This window comes from Corvus cornix, chromosome 4 (genome assembly GCF_000738735.6).
Source record: "Corvus cornix cornix isolate S_Up_H32 chromosome 4, ASM73873v5, whole genome shotgun sequence".
NCBI classification, from domain to species: Eukaryota; Metazoa; Chordata; class Aves; order Passeriformes; family Corvidae; genus Corvus; species Corvus cornix.
In genome coordinates this window covers 14,713,779-14,738,147 of record NC_046334.1, presented here as the reverse complement: position 1 = coordinate 14,738,147, position 24,369 = coordinate 14,713,779, and the positions used below count along the sequence as shown (strand labels likewise).

Below are 24,369 nucleotides of genomic sequence, written 5' to 3'. Positions count from 1 at the left end.
CATGCAGAAATACTTTGTGCAACTAAACCCCTTATTGCAAAGCGTAAGCAAAATATTTCAAGGAGCCTTAATTTTATGATTTCTTAACTTATGACCAATAAGCCTTTATATGTTTATTAATGTTGAGATGTTTTTATTCCTGTAATTATTAGTAGATACTAGGGAGGACTTCCTTCACCCCCCAGGCAAAGGGCATGTGACAAAAGGACTGTGTAGTATTCTCAAAGCTTATTTGTATGGGGCTGGAATTTCTCACAGCCTGGGCTGCCATCTTTGCCACTTTTTTGTTCACGAGCTCCCTCCTTGCTCTGCAGCAGCATATGTTTGTGGTAGTGAGGGACAAATGCTCAATCTCAACAAAGATCAATGTGGCTCCAGGGAGCACTGTAGCATCTTTTCCCTGATATTAGACTTCACTATCCTGAGGCTATTCCTATGTGGCAGCTTATCAGGTTGCCAGTCTGTCTTTAAGGTAGCTCTCTTTATCTTGTTTTTTTAAATAAGAATGTATATTTAAAAGACATACCTGTCCAATAATAAGAGGGACTACAACAGTCATAAACAGCTGCGAGAATATGGATGTAAAAGGCACAGAGGAGGATGATCCAAGCTACAAAATAAAGATATACCATTAACACTGCACTTTTTCTTAGTATCTGCAAATTTCATACACAGATATCACACGTTAATATGCATTTTATTTTACACATAAAAACTGTATGTGCACTGGAAGGAGCTGCACACATGTTTAATAGTTAAGTCACAATAAAGCATTCATGTTCCACAAAACAGAACTAAACCAATCTCTGATTATTTTATAACCTAGGGTAATATTTCCATCAATATTCATTTAATTGAAAACCTGCTACACATATACACCAAGTAAATCATATAAGCATTTGTAGGATGATAGTCTAAAAAGACAAGGAGTGAATCTTCCTAATTAAGCAGCTTGACTTACTTTACCACTTACACAAACATCAAGCATCAAAAGTCAGTGTAGTTATTTCAATAAATAAATGAAAATAATAAAATAGTGAAGACAACATTCACATGTTTTATTTCAATGCTGTTAAAAAAGAGATCTACTGGAAGAATATAACTATTCTTTCATTAAGACAACTGAACTGACAGGCTTAGTCTCCAAATTGGTGATCTCTCTAACTACAACGTAAATGCTAAAAGTATTTTCTTTTAAGATGCAGAAAATAGGAACACACACACCCACAAAAGTCAGTGGGATTTTTGGAACCTGCTTCAGAATGTTTAGGAAAATAGACAGTATTTTTTGCATTCTGATGGGACTTGTTTTAGGCTAGGTAATTGGAAAGGTTCATTTAATGTAATTTAACACCTCTTTAACAGCAATAGAACATGCATTAAGAAATATATACTAAGAAGACCGAATAGCATTGTCAGAGCTCTCATAGACAACCACTTGCTTCACGATGAGGTAAAGGACACAGCATTGAGGTTTTCACAGACCCACTCTATTTTATATTTTGCATTTCACTTTAGAGATTCTCAGGATGACGAGAGAATTCAGAATCTTTTCAGCACCATCTAAATGATGCTGATTTCCTACAACGTTCTTAAATACATGGTTCTCATAGATTATACTCAGATTGGATTATACTTTTCTCACTTACCTCCCTTTCCGAGCTACCTGCATGACAGACAAGGTGATCGTGCAACCTAGTAACTTTCTATAAGTCTGCCTTGAAATATCAACATATGGCCATACAAATGGGTTTGGCATAAAACAAGATTCTTCATAAATTCAAAGAACACAAAAATCAGAAATTTCATATGCTGAAGTATTATACTTTATGCAGAAACCTACAGCTGCACTGCTTTTTTGTACATGAACATTTGTATATGTACTGCGTGGGAAATCAGCGAACACGCCTGTGGGTGATGTCTCTGGGCAAATGGAGATTTTGGTGCAGGCAAATGGCATCAGATTTCATATGTCCCTTTCTGAATACACTCTTTCTGGATGGAGAGTCTCAGGAGGAACGTACAGGATCTGGCTGTTTCCTATGTACTACCTTAACTGGCAATATCAGCTAAGACTCAGTCTGACCACTTAATAAATTACAGCATCTTGTCACCATCACCTCCAACTTCAAGAATGTGGGCACAGAAAATGCGTGGAGGGGACCTGAGGATGATGTCACAGCTGAGAATTGTGGTCTGCACGTTGGGTGCAAGTGAGAGATTATGGAGCCTAAATCTCCCATGGAGTCAAGAGGGAGAAGTAACAGCTTGCATAGGGAGATTCAGATCACCCACATGAGTACCCAAAGTCTGGCAGTGCAGCCAGATCCCCAAGGGCCACAGGGCTCTCTGAGTGTTTCCCTACAGAAAGCACAGAACTCCATCATCCCACTCATGATCTCCTTGTTGTTTTAATTCTTGTAATGAGCTTCTGAAATTTTAAAAGCTTCTTAGTTTTTCAAACTGTATTTGGACTTACTGTTACGTGCTGAGGAGCTAAAAGCATTACTTACTGTATACTCCAGGAAGCGTTTTGCAAGTGAAAGTGAAGATTTTTAAACTTTAAAATCGGCCTGGGCCACAGAGGAGTGAATCTAAGCAAGCAGTCTGCATGCCAGGACACTTGCATAGCTTCACAGAACTTTGGCAGTGACTCCTGTGCTTTTCTATAAAAATGTTGATTGGACTTTGCTCACGACTTCCAAGTTTTATGCTCAGTGGATGCATAATCAGTTTCTAAGTCAGGAATGAAAAACTATTCAACAGCATAATATGCTGCTGGAAAAGGCATAGTCTTGCCAGATTTTTTAAATGTTACTTCAAATGTAGCGTTTTCAAACTGTGATGGATTTTTGAGCACTTTGTGTATATATAAGGATATGTTCTGCTTTGGATGTGGGGTTTTTGGTATTTGTTTTGTTGTGTTTTTTACATAATTACAAACTGCATTAAAGGTACTGATATTACTCTTCAAACAGTCTTCTAAACTTCGACTCCTTCTGTATATTTTGACAATAACTTCAGTGGGCTGGTTTTTTTCAAAATCTATCTGTTAGATTATGTCTATCAACTCTTACCTTAACCTTAAATATACTTCCTGAGAAGGACACAGAAGAGAAAATACAGGCTGAGGAGAAGGTATGAACTTCACAATTACACAGAAGAAAAAGACATTTTAACCCAGACTCTGGACATACAGTGGCTAATCATGAGGAGTCAAAATTACTGAAGAACCCACAGCTAATGGAAGCATAATCTGACCAGGGTCTTCTTAACATCTGTAGCATGAAAACTCATCAGACTCAGAACCCTAAGTGTCCCACGGACTCTCACACATTGCCTGGGTTCCAGAGTTGCTTTGAACACATCCTTTGGATATGTCTGCCACATCCGTTTTGAGAAAGAGGAGTGAGAATTGAGGAACAGAGGAAACAGAAATCTTGATGATATAATGTTAATCAAACCTTCCTACACAGAAAATGCAAATATTCTGTCTGAATGAATAAATAGGATTTCAATCCTTTAGGATTTTTTTGTTGGATCAAGCTAAATTCTGTGCTCCATTAGCTGTCATTAGTTTTTTTTTAAAACTAACTACCTAGATGATTTGCATTGCACAGAAATTAGTATTATGCTAAAATGGCTGATTATCTTTGGCTGCCCTCCTTGTTATAATCACCTCCATGCCTAAAAATGAACCTTTCTTCAATGGCAAACAGAAGTACTGTAAGAACTGGCATAAAAACATCACGAAATCAAACTGCTGATTTATGGCTGAAAAAACCCTACACCTGCCTGATTGGAATGATGTACGGAAGATAAAATGCACCACTTAATGAAAAAGGAATCACAGATTTTCATACCACCATATTATCTATGCTTATTTAGGAACATTTTTTAAAGTTTGATATTGTGAAGAGATTGTTACACACTATTCTGGATAGCAGCATTTCAGTTAAAGGTTTAGTAATAAGTCAGCCCTGCTTTAATAGACTCACTATTCAAAAAGAGACCCTAAAAATTCCTGCTTGGGGAAAGACATTTTTCACTTAAATAATCGGAGTGATTTCAGCAGGGCAACTCAGATAAGCAGAAAGAGAATTCCAGGCAACTCTTCCCAAACAATTCTGTCACCATGCAGTACTTCAAATCTGACCTGCAGCATTCTTGCTAATTTAGTCCTAGACCTTTCTTCTCAAGAGACCGCCTGTTTTAAAAAACCACGACAAATTATTTAGTGGGTTTCTTTATGAGTTTGTGGTAGAAACACTGGCTTATCCTTAATTAAAAGGCTATATTTAACTGGATATGGTAAAAAAACCAAAGAGCAAAACCCAAGCTTCCTTGCATAAAACCAAGACAATTCCATCTCCCAGCCTAGACTGTCTCCACAAGCCAGACGCTCCATTCTTATTTTTCTGGCTGACCAGGCAGGTATGACAGTGGGTGCTCCCACGTCTACACCGCCACAGACTCAGAAGAAACACATCCTCCCAGTCCCCCCAAATAACAGCCCAGTGGCACATGTGCTGCACACATTGTGTCCACTTTGGAGCAGGCTATCCTTTGGGGGTGGCTTTTACTCTCCCAGTGCTCTCCTGCAATTAATGCTTCCTCAGGTTGTGTCTTTGTGCTCTTCACACACCGTCAACCAGCTTCAGCCTCAGCAGTGGTTGAGCACAGAGGAGGAAGTGAGGCAGCGATGAAAAGAGGGCAGAACTGATGGGGAGGGGCACTACTGGCTGCTCTCTTACATGAGATACCCAATTTTAAGCTTTTCTTTTCCACATTCTGGGGGAAACATCTGGCTACTCTGACACTCTATTTAAATATGCATTCAATGCTGTATTGTCACTGCTTCTGGTTCCTCTCATTCAGCCCAGATCCAGCTGCCTCAGAGGCCTGTCTGGACCACCCCATGACCTAATCCCTTTACATCCTGTTGTGGATGGCAGGCCCATCACTAAAAGGACACAGAAAGCAACGCACTTTTGGAAAAGATGTGGATGGGATCCAGTTTAGTGATGAAGGGCAACGAACAAGAAGTATTTCCAGCTGAACGAAGTCCTCCCTTGCTTTGGACTCTTTCCAGAGCCCTTATCCTGACCCAGTCATTGCAGCATGTTACAGTACAGCAGAAGAATAACCACGTGTCCCTCCGTAACCCAGGTATGTGGCAAATGGAAATGCTTTGCTGGGAACACTCTGCCATGGGCAGTAATGATGCTGGTGCTCTGGGACATAGGGAGCAGTTGGAAGAGCGCTGATACACTCCTGTGAGTTTCACAGTGCCCAGCTCCAGATTTCAGGTAGGAGGTCGAAAGAGGTCATTCCTACATAACATCTAAACAGAGCTGACAGGTCACGGGGGTGTCCTTCCCACCCCCCTGCTTTACAGGCACTCACATGCAGAGCCTTCAGACGTCTCAGTAAGGCAGAGAAGCTGTGCAAGAGATGCCAGCTCCCAGCCACTGACCAACAGTCATTGACTGGTACTGAAATAATCCACCTTGAATGGGTAGAAGGGAAGGGGAGGAATATCACTGAGAATGGAGTTTCTATAGAACACATTTTAATTTTAAAAGAAAGCTTTTAATTTTACCTGTCAAAAACTGCAAATTGTCTCTTCCCTCAGAAAGGGGCAAATGTACAATAGAGATTGCATCCCGTGCTTTGGCAGTCATGTATTTTAACAGAGATCTTTCACTGTTATTCTTAAAAATTAAACTTAAGTCCCCAGTTCTGCTAAATAACAAGATATATTTTGCAAATTCTTGCATATTCTATATGCTTGTGTGGCTGTGGGAAGTGATTTGGCACAAATAAAAAAGTATCTAGTTGTCTACATATACCCTCCAGTTCCATTGGCAAATAAAAAAAAAAAATCTAAGTTTTATATTCAGAAGTATGGAAAAAGAAAAGCTGACAATCTTGACTTTTTTTTTTTTTATTATTTCCTGGCTTGGGCAATGAGACTGTATATTTTGAGTTTCCCCTGTTAAAGTGATCACAGATGCCTAATCCCTTTTGGGTTCCCCTATAACACATTAAATACCAAACCAATCCAAACATACCTGTGGATTTTACAGCCTTTTATAGAGCTGTAAAAATAACCATAGGTATTCTTCATCCGAAATACACCAGAGCTACTCTTCCACTTAACTGTGGTGCAATGATCTGAAGGGTTAATGTACAGAAACAAGATCAAGTTTACAACCCAGAAACACCTAAATGGGAATTAGATTAATACCCTTGGAGAGCTGGGACTGAAGGACTAGCATCCAAAAATCCTGCTGCAAAAAAGGGGGTGGCTAAGTGGAAAGACATAGATTAGTCAATACAGAGTAATTAAGAACCACGAATATTATTTATCCATGGAAAATAAAACTGTGATGTACCAGAAGAAATAAATCAGTCGAGGTAGGGGATACTGGAGACATTGCACAAGGCCTGGATAAGCCTTTGGTGAAGCAAATTGCACAACTGTGCAGGATTTGTATTAACCTCAGCTGAAGAAGGAATTAAAACTGGAGCAGGTGCACAAAACACCTCAGATTAAGGGATTTGTTTTATGAATTTAAAGATTAGAAATGCATGGCTTGTTTAGCCTTGCTGACTGAAGGCTGGCAAAGAGAAGGTCTGAGCCAGGGTGATAAATTTTATAGAAGTGCTATTCAGATGTATAACACTGGCAACAAAGACAAATGGATTAAACATCCTTAACCAGTACTTACTGGAAATTAGTTTTCTATTCATCAGAGACACGAGTTTCTAATATTGCAAGGGTGGAGGGAGAGCAAAAATCCTTACTTTTAGGCTGGATCATGCTCAGTTTCAAGGTGAATTTCACAGCATGGAAAAGAGGTGGATTGGGTGAGTCAGGATGGGAGCCTCCTGGTAGCCAGAATCTACGATCCTATGATTAAGATGTGTGATTAACTTCTGCCCATGTTGAAGCAGGTTGTGCACTTGAAAGGCTCCCCTAGTTTTATATAGATGAAAATCTCAAGAGCAATAACATGTAGAAAAGCACCTAGAAAAATCTACAGTATTTTGTGTGTGTGTCAGGAACAAGGAGGGTCCCTATTATTCTCTGTTACTTATTCCAATTTAATAACAAAGCCATAAAAGGTGAATGTGAAAAAAAGCAATAAAATTACTAAGTAAATTTTTCATAGCAGTTCTTCTTTAGAACTTCATTAGGAAGTTCTAGTTAATTGTAAAGAGCTTGGATCAGATCAGAGAATTTTGTTTTCCCAGTGATTAAAGAAGAAAGGAAACGGTGAGGTAAATAACCAGGTAGAAATAATGATGCACTTTAAATCTTCTACATGAACGAGTTGATCTGTTAACAGCTAATGCACTCTGCTGCTCCCCCTCTCTTCCCCCCCACCGTAATCAGCCTTTTGTCACATACCAGTGAAATCCATTAGCTGCAACTTCCTTATCAACTTCTAAGGCTTTCCAGCTACTAAGATATTTGCATATTTAACGATTCATTTGACTGGTATCAACTCTCACTCACCAAGTGCTTGAGAAGGAAAACAAGGCACAGTGTGTAGAAATCCTGTTTAAAAACAAAAAAGTACCGGCACCTCCTTTCAGTAAACAGATTTATGTGAATTAATGGGATTGGAGTAGACTTGGCAAAAATCTGAGAAGTATCAACAACTTTTGGACCCATATTTTAATTTAAAGATTGTGAGTACAGGGGAAAGCTCTTCAGTATTTAAATCAACTTCTAATTTCACTCACTTTATTTCACTTTTTTCTGCAGTACTTGCACCAAATTTCCTTCACTTGTCTACTCCTGAATTCTCTCAGCAGTGTTACTTTCTAGTACTTATGACATCACCACTACAATGCCAACATAAAAATAAATATGCAGAAATCAGGAACAGGAGCAAGCTGATAAAGCCTTGGGAAGATTCTGTTTTGACACAAATGTCATGGTAGTCTTATTGGTAAAAGAGCTAACGGGGGAGTAATGCCTGACAGTCACACAGAGGGGTTGCCAAGTGTGTCTTTATATACACATGAATTTTGTATTGGGTCTTTAACACTCTGCATTAACTGCTTTGCAGGCATGCTTCTGAAGAACGGGAAGTACATAAAAATGTAAAATACTGACTTATCTCTTAACAGTTTTTGATGGCTTTCAATAGATTCACACACTTAAGACTTTTGTTACTTTGACAGCTAAACTGGCTGTGTTTTCAGCAACTGAAGACACCACATCTGTCAGGCACTGAGTGTCTCACCACCAAGGGGAACACCAAGAAAGTGGCAAAGCTGGGATACTATGCCATAACAACCACAGCATCACATTTGGCTCCAACAGGTGGGCAGATGACTGAGAGCTTGTATTTTGATACCTATTACAATCAACAAAATCCCAAGCTTGTGTGGCTGGGTAGACTTGCCATTCCATGCGCTCAGCCAACTTTTAGGACAGATGGGGCAACTCTATCCCAGTGTGGCTGGGAAGCAACAGAGCCACTTTCACCCAAGTAAGGCAACTGCATCACCCTCTTAGTACAACATCTATGTTCATGCTGTTTTCACAGTAAATCCGAGACATGACCTTGCTTGAGGCATCAGCCTGGCCTCCATCCCATGCAATACAAAGGCATGTGAAATCCCTCAGTGGAAATAAACCTGCATTCATACATATTCCTTTTTTCCATTACTAAATTTACAATCTAAGGGGATAGAAGTGAGGTGATACAGCTACAATTGTTGCAGAGTTCAGTGCTCTTGAAATTCTGTATTTCAAACAAGGTGTCATAAAAAGGTGTTGACATCTTGAGGTTATCATATTACAGCACTATTATCTTCACAGTGTGACAACACCTTTGTTTTAACTGTCTTTTAGTAATGTAAATAGGCCAAATTGCAGCATATTTAAGAATTCAAATCATAAACTGTTACTAGGAATCATGTAATGTAACAAATACTGAAGGAAATAACTAAACAACACACAGAACAAGTTGTGGTAAGTAAAGATGGACAAGTGCTTTACTTCCTCAGTTATTTAATGATAGCAATATAGCTATTTTCAAAAGCAAAATTTAGTCTACACCATTTCTAGTTGATGGGGTTTTTTTCCTCCTCAAATGCCTTTGAGAAAACAAAACTTATTTCTCTGCTTTAAAATTTTTCATGATCAATCTGTTACCTCTGGCTTCAGCTAAGCGTGCAAAGCGACAAGAGGGAGATGGACAGCCTCACTCTCTGAATGATTTGGTACACAGACGCCTGATCATTATTAATGAAGCACTGCAGAATGCTGCAAAGAAATATCAAACAGCATAACCTCCTGCTAACTTGAAACTGATTTAACTTTGTTTCAACACTCCTGCTCACCACATGTATGAACTCCAATTATATACAGTTATGGGACATTGCCCATTCGTAACATCTTTGCTGGGAATGTGACGTATTAACTGTTAATAACAAGGGTTAACATGAGGATGATGATACTGCTGATGAACATATCTGGGAAGAAAGATTCAATAGCCTCTTACTAGGCAAAATGTTAATCAGAGGTATCTGTGACAAAGTCAGATATTCTTTATAAAATTTAGCTAAGCATCCTCATACAGTCCAGCAATTACATGCACAGTATTTAAGGCTTCATTATACTAATCCAAACCTCTTATAATGTTACTTTTGAGTAAGCTTTGCACCAGAAGTTTCATTCCAGAAATACACTTTTCAGAAATGTAACTGTAGTCCTGTTCAACACTGTTCATTTAAGATGATAAATTCTTTGCATTAAATACACTGTTTATTATAGCTTCAACATGCTTTTATCAATGTTGTTTAGACAATTTATATTTACATTACTGGGCAGTTATGAACAAAAAGGCAGTTCAGAACATTTTATTCTCTGGTGCACACAGGGCAAAATATAAACAATAACTGCTACCTCAGGTTAAGCTATATAACAAAAACAAGCTAATAGACAACAATGTATTTTATTTCTGGCAGCACTAAAGGTATTTTATGCACTGTACACAGGGAGGCTAACAAATATGATCACTAATGCAATATAGCATTCAGACTAGCATAGCACAACTGTGTGGAAGAGTTAATGCTCGTGAGTACCAGACTCAGGAACTAAAATTCATTGATGACATTGACTTGAAAGATCCATGAATAGCATTTGGAAGGCCAGCTCAGTTAATTTTGAGGTAAACGGAAGTTTTATTTTGAAACTTGAAAATTCTACCCTGCAATAATTAAGCATTAAGGGTAAGTTGCATGACTAAACTGATGAATGGTTTAGAGAAGATAACCAGCAATTTTCTAGTCAGTGTTTCTCACTCCACAGCAACTCCACAATACCACATGAAATGATGAAGCTGCAGGTTGTAAGCAAGCATAGAGAAACAAGTGAACTGTGTGCTTGAATCCAGTATGTGTTCACCAGGCCAGACGCATAAAGGAAACTCAGAGGAAAACTAGAGAGGTTCACAAGGAAAAAAGGTTTCAGCAGTCCAAACTACAGACTGTCAGGACATGGGAACTCAGGGTGTGCACATTTAGCTGTCCTAAATACCTATCACCGGATAAACTGAACCTTCAGAGAAGGCAAGCCTCATCTTAGCAAAGTGTGCTGCTGGGCTGACCAGAATGCTGCTCTTCATGTGTGAAAGCCTCAACAAAGACTTCAAGAAGTTTCAAATATTTACATACCACAAGAGTAGTCCTCAAGTTTTGGGCTTTGTGACAAATACCCACAGTTTTGTAACTCCCCTCATCCCCAGACTAGTTTGCTTATCACACTTGATGAAAAAGCAATTATTGTGCGTATCTTCCTCAAGAAAAGCAAGCCCAAGTCATGCTACAAAACACCCAAAAATTAATGTGCATTTTACACACTTCTCATACAAATGTGTCCAGGGCTGGTAGGAAGAACAGAGACATGATTTGCCTTCTTACACACATAAAGTTTTACCACTTCTTCTGAGAAGGAACAGTGAACACTGTAATTTATGGGGCAGAATATCTTGTTATCTGTCTATAAAGATGCCAAAGGAAAGATCTTTACCTTGCTTGAAAAGATATGCAGATATTTCCTTAACATTTCATTTTCTGCACAAAATATCCCTTTTGACTATTCAGAGCATCAAACTCAGTGAGGTAAAGCAGGGTGAAAGCTACCAGTGAGCAACTGTAAAAAGAGCTGAAGTTTCAGTCACTTAGAAACAAAGGCACAGGTCTAAATGAATTCCTGTGGAAGAAACACATTCCATACAAGAGGGAAGAGGACTGGAAAACAGTAATGCAGGCCATCCTGAATCAACATATTCAGTACAAAAATAACAAAACACCCATCTTTTTTTTAAGAAAAGTTATCTTTTTCAACCTACAATAAGTGTGTGGTCCCAGGTGTGTCGAGAAAGCTTTGCTGGTGTGTATCACTCTATACAATACAGTCAAAGCAGTTTGTGTGTAAACACAGCTACATCAATGAACTACAATTTGTTCTAGTAAAAGAAATATCTTCCCACACAGTTATTCTGAAGCAGTAGTTGATGTTACAGCCACTCTCAGAGTACTATTTATCCCAGTTTATACTGCTATATTAGTATACAGTCCGTATGTTGCTTAAGCATCCCTGCTATAAAACAGTGCATCCCTTGCATGCCACTAATAAATTGTTTCAGACCAACTTCCCACTTCCCCCCTTTCCAGTGTGCTGCTTACATACAAAGCCATCAGTAAGACAACATAAAAGAAAAGGTATGCCTTCCTTGAAATCCTTTAAGTGCTTCAGCCTATATTCCCTGCTCTTCACAAAGCCACAGCCCTCAGCAACATGCAGCACATCACACCAGCTATGCCAGCAAATCCTCAAGCTCCAAGACTTCCTGTCTGACAAGGGACTTACTAAAGCACCACCACCCACCTGCAAAAGCCTCTCCATTGTATGCTGACTAAATATCCATGCCTTTATAAAACATGAAGATAAAGCTTGGTCTTCTCCTTTTCCTTCTACCATGAACTGTAAGAATCCAAGGCCCTCACTGAAGACTAACAATTGGAATAGAAATCTTGAACTAACAGGAATGAAGCAGTATCACATTTAGTGAGGCACAGGGGCTCCAGTAATCTGTCTTGCTAACCTCTACCACAAAAATACCCATGGGCTTAGTTGCCCAAAAGCAAGGCTCTGTTTATCTGAATAGTGCTTTTGCAATTATTCTCATCCATTTCAGATCAGTACAATCCTGTCCAGCTCCTGCAAGTGAAAGCTCTCCAAGAGCTCTCCTAACCGAGTTATCACCCTACCTGATAAGTGTTTTTCTTTTACCCAGCCTGACTAACAGCATATCATCATTTTGCACTTCTGTAAGACAACAGCTTTTGGTCATCTTAGAATGAAGTGTAGGTTGTGTTTGCATTCACACTTTGATGGCCTTCCTGGGAGGCAGCTGATTTCAAATACTGACCAGAAAAATCTTCTTCATTATTTATGCATTGTGAAAATCACCCAAACTTGCGTCTTAAATATAACATCCAGTAGGTGCAAGATTACCCAATAAGAAGATATTTTAATATCATGATACTTACAAAAAGCAAAAGTAGAAGTGGAGTTATAACAATGCCCTGGAAGAAACAAACAAAAACAGTCTGTTAGGGAGGCAGAATAATCTTTACTTTCTTACCTAAGTACATGGAAATACATAAATATCCTTTAACATCATAGAAATTAAATAACAAGCTCAACTTTGCTCTTCACTATGTCCTTCAACATTTGTACAGCTATCATTTCATAAACTACACTCAGCACAAAGTACCTTGTTTTACCTTTTTGCACCTAAACCCTTCTGTTCTAAAAGATCTGATACACAGAAATATGGATCATTTATTAAAAAAAATACATATTAAAGCTCTCCCCTCAGTGTGCTGTATCTTAACTTCACTAAGCAGCTCCTCCTTAGAGGGAGACTTGTGATCAAGTCCCATGCCACCCAGTCCCAGGTCCTCTTCTGAGCATAAGCTGCATCAACTGTGATGAATTAGGTGTCGTGACTGTGTAATGTAAGCAGATATTCCCCAAGGAAATGAGCTGAGATCTCAAAACTCATTTCACTTGATTAGACTTCATGTCTCACTGGTAGAAGGCAAGTCTTTCATCTAATTTAATCACACAGGACCATCTCGGCTTTCCACATCCCCCAGGCAGATGCAAGCAAAAAGATTTGTTGTCTTCACTGACAAGGAACAGGTTTAAAGCTGATGATTGGACAAAACAGAGGATTTTAAGTTTCATGAAAGCAAATCTTAGAATGAGTTGTTTGGGTTGGGAGTTAACATGACATGCATCACTTTCAGAGCTGCAAATAGCAATTCCCCATCATCCTTCCATCTGACTTCAATATTTTATTATTGCTCAATAAAATGATTCTATCATTTAATGCATGCTAATTCATAGAACTTGCTCAGAACTTCTCTAGGCCAAGACTGTTCTTCATCCAGATAGGTCACAAGAATAGCTAGTTTTTCAGCTATTCACAAACTTTATTTGTAAAGGAAAAGTGTCCAAAATGTGCTCACATTTATCTAAAAGGGTGCTTATTTTATGTTTTATTTAGCTGTAAGTGAGAAACAATTGAACAAAAAAACCCAGTTGTCCCCTACTTTTCACCTAACTTTGAGTAACATGGCTTTACTTCAGTCTTTTGGAAGTGAATATAGAGAAAAAATTTAAACAACTAGTTTTGTATTTGCTTTCTGCATCCACAAAAATCACAGATCCAGACAATCAGCCACAGAGAGTTCCTACTGTGCTCCTAAAACAAAATGCAACAAATAAATGCCACAAATTATAGCAGATGAGAAGGATCAAGGAGGTAACAGTTAAGCTGTGCAACTTGAAGGCTCTGCAGAATTTAAAAACATATTTCAAAATAAATAATACATGCCATATCTGACTGCCCCACAGCCTAGCTATCCATAATAATTTATCTTTTTGCAAATGTCACAATTGAGATAGATCATAAAAGACTAAAATGAGAAGTAGAAGCAGTGAGAATTGCTTCAGGGAGTCACTCAGTATTTACAGGAGGTCTAGACCAAAATGCAGATAACAGATATGAAGAAATATAAGTGTTCAAGTACAGCAGCTGGAGAGGAAGAAACAGAAGTTGAGGAAGGGAGGAGGCACCAAGGGCTGAACTGGCACTTGCACACAGCAGAATCTATGAGGAAGAACTGACTGCAAGATCTGTGTAATGTAGGTACAACACAGTCACTTCATCAGAGTGACCCAACTCCAGCTTTTAGGGACTACTGCTAAGCAGACATGAGCCAGACTTTGCCCTTCTTCCCCTATCCCCATTGACAACTACACTGTACACCTCAAATACTACCAAACATTACCAAGTGCCTGAGTATTCCCCTGGCCTCCTGCAACTTTGGGATGGCAGAACACCAATGCAGCAGGGTTCTACCTTCGGGCCTTTGCACGAGTGAAGAGGAGCGTGGATGGAGCAGGACGTGATGCTCCAAAAGCATCCTATACTCCCAACTAAGCATTGAGTGTAGGGAGAAGAGAGCACACTGGCAGCTTGAGAACACAGCCAGCTCTCCTCTGAATCTGAAGGAACGCATTGATTCAGCACCATTAGTCACTTCTTATGCACTTCATGCCTTGGTGTGGTTTTATATGATACAAAAAAAAAAAAAAAAAGAAGCCAAGGTAAAAAACCAAACCAAACCAAACCAAAGCAACCTTCCTCTTTATCTTGCTGATAAATCAAGATGGTGTCCTTCCTCCTTAGGATGGGAGTTGTGACTTGCTACTTATTTACTTTAGAAGCTTGCTGATACTAACACAATGGGCAACAGCCACTGCTAATTCAAAGCATGTGTCACAAAGGGAAACGGCACCTCTGTGACAGTAACATTTCTTGTAATTCTGTAAGTGGAGAGGAAGAAAATCCTCCTATACACCATGAACAGATTCCTGACTGAACGTGCTGCAAATCTAGCATTCAAAAGGTCAATTCTAGCAATTTGTTACTAAATTTTGCTATTAAACCCGGTGATCTTAGTAATCAGAAGAGGGTTTCCTGTTGCCTCACCGCAGAAAGGATTTACAAGGTTGAACTTTCCCATTTGCAACTCATAGGCAATTCCCTGGGAAGCTAAACAATTACCTGACAGAACAGACTGTTCATCTTAAAAAATAGATGTTGTTGCTGAATCAGAGTAATTTGATGTTAATGTTTTATTTTGATATGGAATGCCAGTTTGAAAAACCACAGGGATTACATTAAAACCAAAGGGTTTTTTTCTTCAGTCAGTAGTGCTGTGGTGGCTGTGATGGTTTACAGGTGCAAGCAAGGCAAGATTTATTCCGGGAGGGAACCTCTGTTACCCAGCCAACTGATGGACTTCGGGGATATAAAGCCCATTTATATGTTACCTGAAAACACTGATGTGCTTTTATATGCTAAAGCCCTTCTCTTCAGGTTCCTGCCCCAGATTTGAGGAAGGGCTTACCCGACCATGGTGTATCTGTCTAACAAAAGGCATTACCTTTCCCTGCACACAGCACCTTGCTTCGACACATTACCTCTTCATTAGGAACATGCTCCTCAATGTGCTCATGAGCATTATGTGATGCATTTCAATTCATACCCACTAAAGAATAACAAATAGAGCACTTCAAGTCTAAAGCCTACAGACAGAAAATGCAGGAGACAATTTACATTTTGAAGATAAAACCCAAAGTCTGATTCACTAAGAATAAAGAAAATGTGGCAGAAAACAGTTACTCCAGAGCCCAGCTTGTGCTCCAGCAGAGGCTTCACAAAGATGAGAATATTCTGACACTGGCAGTGTGGCTGCTTTCTAAGACTGCAACTGGCTGAGAAGCACAAAGGAAGCTAAAAATTAAAATAAAGATGACCATTTCTAAGTCCATTGGACACCGAGACCATCAGAGAGGAAAAAGGAACTAAATTTGACAACGCTTTTCCCTGCCTTGCTTTCCAGGCAAGTGCTGTCAAATACATACTGTACGGAGATAAACAGATTGTAGATTAGCACTTCCAGCAAAAGCTGAGCATCTGCCCTTGAGAATGCAAGGTCATTACACAGTTTTAGCATCTTCAAAGTTCGGGTGGAGTGTTAAGCTTCCCGACTGCTGCCCACAATGGAGTCAAAGTTGTAAAGTGACTGCTGTTTGCTATCTGCAGAAAAACTTTCAAGAAATCCATTTACACCTCTGATGTGAAAGACTGACTGAATATATTTCAACGATTTTAGTGGAAAGGGCAGAAAAAAATGTCAGCCTGACATGAGACACTGATACAACACAGGAGTCTGAAGAGTCAGATACCTGGAAACATCTCTCTACAGTAAAGATCATGAAACTGATTTTATGTAAGAGATTTTCAATACAGATTGTGTGTGATAGCATGTACATAAATATACATATTAGCAGCAAGGATGTACTTGGAGACCCATTTAATTGTTATTTGCTTTGATTAGATAAAGTTTCTAAGAGGTTTTCTACAGGTTTCATCCAGTACAGCATTGCTGTAGAGCAGGTATTAAGAGGTGTTTATTCTCTGAAAGAATATATAAAATCAATACATGGAATTGACTGCCAAATCAGACAGGGAGGGGAAGTCACATAATGAATTTGAAACTATGGTGGCAAATCATTAAGAATGAAATTATGCAAATAGGAGGAGAAAGGTGGGCACAGATCCAGAGGGACACATGGTAGAAGACAAGTAGGGATTATTGTAATGAGGCATGAAATACATGTGAACTTTCCTTCGTTTCCTTTACCCACAAATTTCCCGTGCAATTTTTCATCATTCTTACAGGTCATCAGTACGACACGCATGTGGCAATCGCTAGTGAGAAAAACCTTAACCAAAGTCACGTCTGATTTGTATTAACAACCAGGGCTAGAAAGAAAAAAAAGCGTTTTGTAATCAAGGTTCTGAACAAATATGTATTTTCTGAAATCAATTACCTACTCGTGCTTAATGCTGCAGATGTTCTTGAATGCTTCATCAGAGCAGGACACAAAAGAAGCAGAAGTGTAAGCAGTGTTATGTAAAAACTTACTGGGCAGCATTTCCATGCTACTGATAGGGTAAGGTCTGAGAAAAAAACCTTGTGAACACTGGACCATTTCATCAGAAGACAAGCATAAATGAGAACAAAGTTAGTCTTCAGCTGTGTACGGCAGTATTTCTCATATTACTTTATTTCAAGAGTTGCTGGCACTTTTTGGAAAAGAAAGATCAACCAAAAAAAGGATTAGCTCAGTTGGTTGGAGTATGGAGTTAACAATGCCAATAAACCCCAGCCTGCACATCCCACCTCACCATCAAACAAACAAATAAACAGAACTGTAGTTTTTATGACTACAATATGAGAGAGAAACTGTATGTCAAAATATGTATTATTTCTGTTTCTTATGTCTTTTGTTTCCTTGATTTTGTGCTTGGAAGTGGCTTTTCAATTTTTTTTCTTTGTTTTATTTTTAACAAGTTTGCAGACAACTTTATAATGTTTTACATTTTAAAAAGAGAACCCTGCCTCTAGAAAAGTGCTTCTAGGTCTGCATTAGGCATGTTTGTGAGCAACAGGACAGCTAGCACCCAAGTTCTGACAGAATACAGATGTTCTCCAAAAACAAAAATCACAAAACAAAGAAAGTAGGCACTCCATAAAATTCAAAATCTGATTGTTCAGTGTTTTCACTAACATGACAGAGATTGTAAAGACCATGGCAGCACTCAGAGCCAACTCTCAGTCTATTCAAATGAAGGAGAACAAGACTCCCACTATCCTCACCCCTCAGACTGGTCACAGCTCCACAGTTCCACTTCACAGCATCACCCCTGAGTAAACACATTGTTTATTACCTGTGATACCACATTATGCATCATTGTGAATAAACTGATTTAAAGTGTACTCCCATGTCAGACTGCTTGGCAGTAATTGTAACTTCAGACATCATATAGAGAATGATTCCTTCTACTGATACATGGCTTTCACATACCAAAATCTTCAGAAATTAGCTGCCTTCTCCCTTTTTCCATCTGCCCCCATGTAGTTTTAAAACTATGCAGAACCTCTTGACAGACACCACAGATCAAGATAAAACCCCCTATGCTAAATATATATACTTGGTTCCAAACCAGAAGGGCAAAAGCCACTAGAAGTCAAGTTGGGACCAGGCAAGGTCTTGCATTCAGTAGGCACTGAATGCAGAGGGGGCATAACAGAAAAGGGCCTGATAACATGGGTGCAGAGGCAACTGTGAATTTTACATATCTCAGTTTTTAAGTACTAAACCATTTGAACACAAAGATTTCAAATCTGTAACTGAAGTGCCTTAGTGCCTTAGTATTTGGATGCAGTGTCTGCAGGAGCCTCCTTGAGACAACCTTTATATGGGATTTTTAAACAGCTTTTAATATTTTGTAAGCATGGCTATACAAACTATATTGCTCATTTGACTTACTTAAAGATGGCAGTAGAAATGACAGATTTCTGTTGACTGAGATGCTGAAACTGATTTCCACAATAAAGCATGTTCCCCCCCTGTTTCTAACACCGTGCCCATGTAAATGACATAAATGTTTGGTTTTATCTCTCGCAATCTCAGAGATTAAATTAGACCTTTCTCATATTCTTGTAATTTCAGTCATTTCCCCAAGATGCAACTTGTGTCCCTGTGTTGCTCCCCCATGGACATCGCAGAAGCTCCTGGTGTCACATATTTACCTGTCTTTTGTTTTCCGATTCAATTATTTTCAAAATTATTTCAAGTGTAAAACTCCTACTGCACATCCCTCTTCTGTCAGCTACTCTAATGACATTGTTGGTTCTGAGAAGGCTTATGCAACTGCAATTATTCAAAATAAAATATGTAATTTAGCTCTTTATGCCCTGTTTTTTATGAAATTACTGTTCTGAAAGCTGGGGAGAACAAAGGCTTATGAATTGATGCTTTTCAGGATGCTAAATACACCCATTCTCCCCATAATAAATAATAGTAACATCTGAAAAGATACTGAAAGGAGTATGAAGTTAAGTTCACACATTTTTGGTAAAATCATAAACATTGCACCACACCAAGATAACAAACTACAATACAAAATCAAAAATGCAATTCTAAGTAACCCTAACTCAACTATAATTATAAACAAACACCACGACAATAGCTGTAACTCATGCAATTAGGCCAATATTGGATTTTAGTAACAAAACTGTGAAATTAGAAGCACTATGTTAAAATGGCTTTTGATTTATCAGAAGGGGCAAAATAAACCAGATTTCATATCAACTATGAGACTGTGCAGAGGGCTTTGTGAGTTGTTCCAGACATTGTACCACCTTTGTTCTGTTGTATTTATCATGGGAATGGACATTAATTTGAAAAAAAAAAGAAGGATGAGGCGATATTAAAAGGCTTACCAACATCAGATAACAGTAGAAATCAAAAGCATTTCCACTAGTTATTAATAATTAGTCTTTGCAGATGTTCCTTTTGCCTACATTTTATACAAGCACGAAAAAATGCAATCAAAAGGAATGCGAGCAGCCAGAGTTCAACAAAAACAGATCAGAAGAACAAGAAATACAGTGATCTGAACTACCAGCAATAACACTACCACACTTGTCACAGATGAAGTGTAAAGAACAGAACCAAAAGGAGAGAGCATTCTTTTCAGTAAAGTTGAGGGGCAAGTTTCTGGTATCAGATTGAGAGTTAAGCCAAGAATAAGAAGAGTATTTTAGAAAGGTAAAACTATGTATAAGCCCAGTTTGCCCGGCTTTCCCAGCAGAGGGCATCTTCAACACATTAGAAATTTGCTTCTTACACAGCAACAGAATAGTTCACAGCAGTAAGGACCCTGAAGTTTTAAAGCAGCTATGAAAACTTCTTGGTGCTTTGCAGGTGATACGGGAGTAACATCTGGAATGACGTACAAAATACAACACAGTCTCAGTCAGAGTTGGAAATGACCACTTCCACCAAACGACCTGAAACCATCAGTTAGATGGGAGCTGGCTGGCAGGACGTGGAGTAGCTCCCACAACAGGTGGGATCCCAGGTGCTGCTTCTGGCCATACTTCCCACCCGCTGCAACCTCTCCGCAGCAGCTCTGCATGTGACCAGGGAGATTCCAGTGGGCCTTTGTTCACGTATCTGGAACAGGATCAAGCCATATCCACCAAACTTGTAATACCTTCCTGCAACTTCTTCTTGCCTCTCTCTTTCGCAACACATTCAATTCAGCTGTCTTGTTGCCATCTACAGTGCGTTCTAGGATACTGTTGGGCTTGCAGGAGCTACATTTTCCTCTTCCCATTTCCTCTTCACTTGCTTTTGCTGACCATCACTCCTGGCCCCAAGACCTTCTTCCTCTCCTTTACCTTCCACCTCAATGCAGCCTTTTGAAACTTCCTCCTATGCAAATATTTTTCATAATTCCAGCTCATTAAACACTGTCTGTTCCTATTCAAATCAATTTCTCATGGGGTATCAGCAGAGAACAAGATCACTATGGCTCTGCATGTCAGGATAGGAGTTTATACACTGGCATTAAGTGGGCCTTTGCTAGAGGACACAAAAGTGAGAAAGGAACTTTTCAATCATCCACACCCTTACTCTTTTCAGAGTGGCCCCCTTGTCTTTGCAAAAATCCCTTGGACACAATCCTGTAATTTCTACAACTGCAAGCAGGTTCCACACCATATGAGCATGACCTCAGTGGGACTGAGGAGGAAAGGCCCAGAGATTGTAGGATTAGGATGTCTGTAGGGATAAGCACAGCCCTTCCTTGAAAAAGGGTTTAAAGTATAGTAAGGACATAATAAACCTAATTACACGTGTTGAGGGATAAATTAGTGAAAGGTATTTTAGTGAAGTCTTAAGGATGCACCACAATTTCTCCTTTGTTTTGTACACAGAAAAAAGAAATGCAGGAGCAGTAACAAACATGTTTCACAAGAAAAGTTAATTTTCAACCCAATTTTTAAGTCTGTTTTCTTGAAGAAGAAAGTTACAAATAATCTAAATTTCCCCTATATTGCGATCTATGCCGAGTCAGAGGCAAATCCTAATTTAAATTACTAAGAAACCATTCCCAGCAAAGCATGCCAGCCTCAGCACCTCTGCTCCCACAAAGCCATGTGGCACTAGGACAAGATGGCACTAGATGGTGCTGTGGGACCTTCCAAGGAAAACAATCTCATGAACCAGAAGTTACTGTATTGTTCAATTAGCGAGAGAGTTGATTCTGTATTTTGAGACACATTGAAGAGTCCTAAGTCCCAACAAAAGAAACCAGACCCGCAGAAATGGAAGGAACACATGAAGTAAACATTCTGCTTTGACTGACACTGCTTTTTGGAGTAGCTAAGTGCCATGCTTCCACTGGAAGGTTTCTTGCCTCTCCTTCCCAAAGGAAAAGGATGCAGTTCTTATGCTCTACACCAGCCTTACTTTAAAGGGTTCTACATGTAAAACTGAATTGAAACAGTCCCAAGTCATAGCTCCAACAGGAAAGATCCCCACAAGACTTTTCTATCATTTTTTGGGATTGGACCTCACCACCCTTTAACAGATACCATTTTATTCCGATCAATGTTCAAAAAATTATTTTGACACAATAAACTTTGAATTAAATAAACTTTGAATGAATTAATCTGTGCGTTTACTTTTCCTGTCATGATGATCAGTTGTGTGAAAAAAACCAGAAGCATAAAGGAATGATTACAGAAACCTCAGAGAAAATCTATGGCAAATTCTAGAGAAATGAGCAGTAACAAGCAGTTATCAAAATTGATTCTACTTATTTCTTTCTATAGCTTTCCATGTAATTGAAAACTATTAAGTAGAACAGGTTCTGTATAAAGACACTACCAACATATAAAGCAAAGCACATTTTGTTAACATAAACACTATGTTTAAATAAACTCTGATCTCCTTCATTCTTCTTCAAGCCAAAAACCTCAAACAGTGCAAATATAAGCACTGTAAAACTCCTCCTTGATATCTGCAAGAAAATAAAAACTTTATGTAATGGGCAGGAGTGTTGTGCCAATAAAAACCTGTAAGGATTAATAATGCATCAGTAGTAGTAAAACACTTTCTTAGCATTGCAAAGGTCTCTTGGTGACCTGCTATTCAGAAATACCATCTAAAACGTATCACTAAAGTGCTGGCAGAATTCTCCCACTTCCCCAAAATGTGGGTTTTATCTGTGGTATTCATGAAATGAGATACTATCACCCCCACCCCAAATCAAACCAACAGCATAGTTTGTCTGTAATTATTGTTATAAATTAGACTGGTTACATTGGCTTTATCAGAAAAATTTCTCATCAGCCAAAGTGCTACCTGCACTTTGTAAGGTGAGAAATGCCCTTCAAATCCCTCAGGATCCTTCAAGATCATTCCCAAGTCCACTGGAAAGTTAAGCTATTAACCATTAGTTTGAGAGCAAGCGAGCTCATACATTCTTTTTTTTTTTATCTTTAGTCTAAGTACCCTGAATTGTTTTAGTAAAATGTATGACAAAGCTCATTCAGTCTGTTTCCATTATTATTCTCAGGTAGGATTTCCACTCAGCATTGAGCATTTCTAAATCCAAACCCAACCCAAAAGCACACAAGCCCATGCACACACAGAAACCCCCCAAGCCCAGCCCCCAATATGGTAATCTATATTGCCTGTGTTCTGTGCTGCCTGCCTGGCCCCAAGTTCATCAATAATGAATAGAAATGTACAGCTACAGCAGTACCCTGTGTCATGGGCTTGTCAGGGATTTTTGAAAAGGAACAAAAACACAGGTTTGCCATTTGATTGTGTCGTCTTCTGCAAATGCAGAAAGGGCAAAGCAAAGTGGTATTTAAGGAGGGGTAATATGATTAATACCTTTTTGTATGAAATGAACAGTTTCTTCAACCACACAGATTAGAAAATGATTTGCTTGCAGTGCAACCGGTATTCTCCTAGGCCTGAGAATTCAGCGATAATGTTCATTCTGAGCACAGGGAGGAGAGGTTTTTTTCTATTTTAAGATAATGAATACATACTCAAGAGGAGTCAAATACTACAGTTTACATAGAGGGAGAAAAAAAGGATTTGTTTTCCTAGGAAGCCAGCAAGTTCAGTGTCAAATAAATGTTCTTGAAGAAGAAACTTAATGCATGCAAACACATATACACAGTCAGTGAAAGCAATAACAAAAATATGCAGATCTTTATAAATGGGCTAGAAGACAACATTAAGAAAAAAAAAGGTGGTACTTGTATTTATTATTTCTTTTCAAATGTTCCCAAATACATTTCTACAGACATTACGACTGTTGTCTTACAGGGGTGATTATCTCACATTTTACAAACAGAATACACCAGCTGGTACACTACCAATCCACCCCCTGGGGAGGGTGGGTGGCAGACTACAAGATGTCTACAGGACACACAAAAACTAAACTGATTGAAAACCCAGTAGTAAACCCAAATCTTTCTTGCTTTCTACACCTTCATAAATTTCAGATAAAGTCCTGCATTAATATATTTAATTAATAAAAACGTTAACTTCCACAGTATCTTCTGTAGTAGATGAGCACATACTCTCCACTTTGGAAGACTCAACTGAAGATGCACCCTTGTCTTCAAAAAACCTTCAACTAGACAATTTGCGATAATTTATATAAGAAATTAAATTATATAAACATGAACTTCCAACCTGGCATCAAAAGCAAGACATCTCAATTCAGATTATGTTGCCAGGCCTTCTTTTCTAGAAGCCAGTAACAAGCAAAAGCACAGGGTTTAAACACAACTGAGGAAAATCTTCAGAAAGCAGCAATCAATAATACAATTTAACCAGCCTACTCTGCGTTCTGACCTAACGTTATCTTGTGAAAACTGTTTTTAATGGTTAGAGTAGGATATTATAGTATTCAGCTGAGCTCAAGTGTGCATAAATCACTGAACGTTCATGAGTTGAATATGTTATTAATGACTGTGAAAAAGGAAAAAGGATCATAAACCACCTTTCTGTGGCAGTAAAATAACTGCCTCAAAATCATAAGTACACATTCTAGTACAGTAAGGTTAAAAAACTTCAAACCACAGAAATCTGATTCTGTTTAAACAAACTGATTAAATTGAGATCATTTACATACAAAAGAAACTTTATCCTATTTAAAGAATTCCATAATTATTTCTTACCAAAAAAAGTTGCTTCCCAATTCAAACTCCAAATATGCTTCAGCTTGACTACACTGATTATCTGTTATTTTGCAAATTCTACACAGTCAGTAAAAAGTTCTTTTCTCCTATTGACATCTTTTTGTGGTT

General features: G+C 38.7%; 1 protein-coding gene across 5 annotated transcripts in view; it reads right to left on the bottom strand.

The window, feature by feature from the left end:
- The window catches only part of SLC10A7 (solute carrier family 10 member 7), a 143,644-nt gene that overhangs the window by 38,644 nt on the left and 80,631 nt on the right, over positions 1-24,369 (bottom strand). For all 5 annotated transcript variants that reach the window (XM_039550516.1, XM_039550517.1, XM_039550514.1 and 2 more), the window contains 2 exons: positions 12,583-12,618; positions 527-610 (listed from right to left, as the gene is read on the bottom strand). In XM_039550516.1, coding sequence (XP_039406450.1) covers positions 527-610; positions 12,583-12,618 — 120 coding nt within the window. The remainder of the gene's footprint in view (positions 1-526; positions 611-12,582; positions 12,619-24,369) is intronic.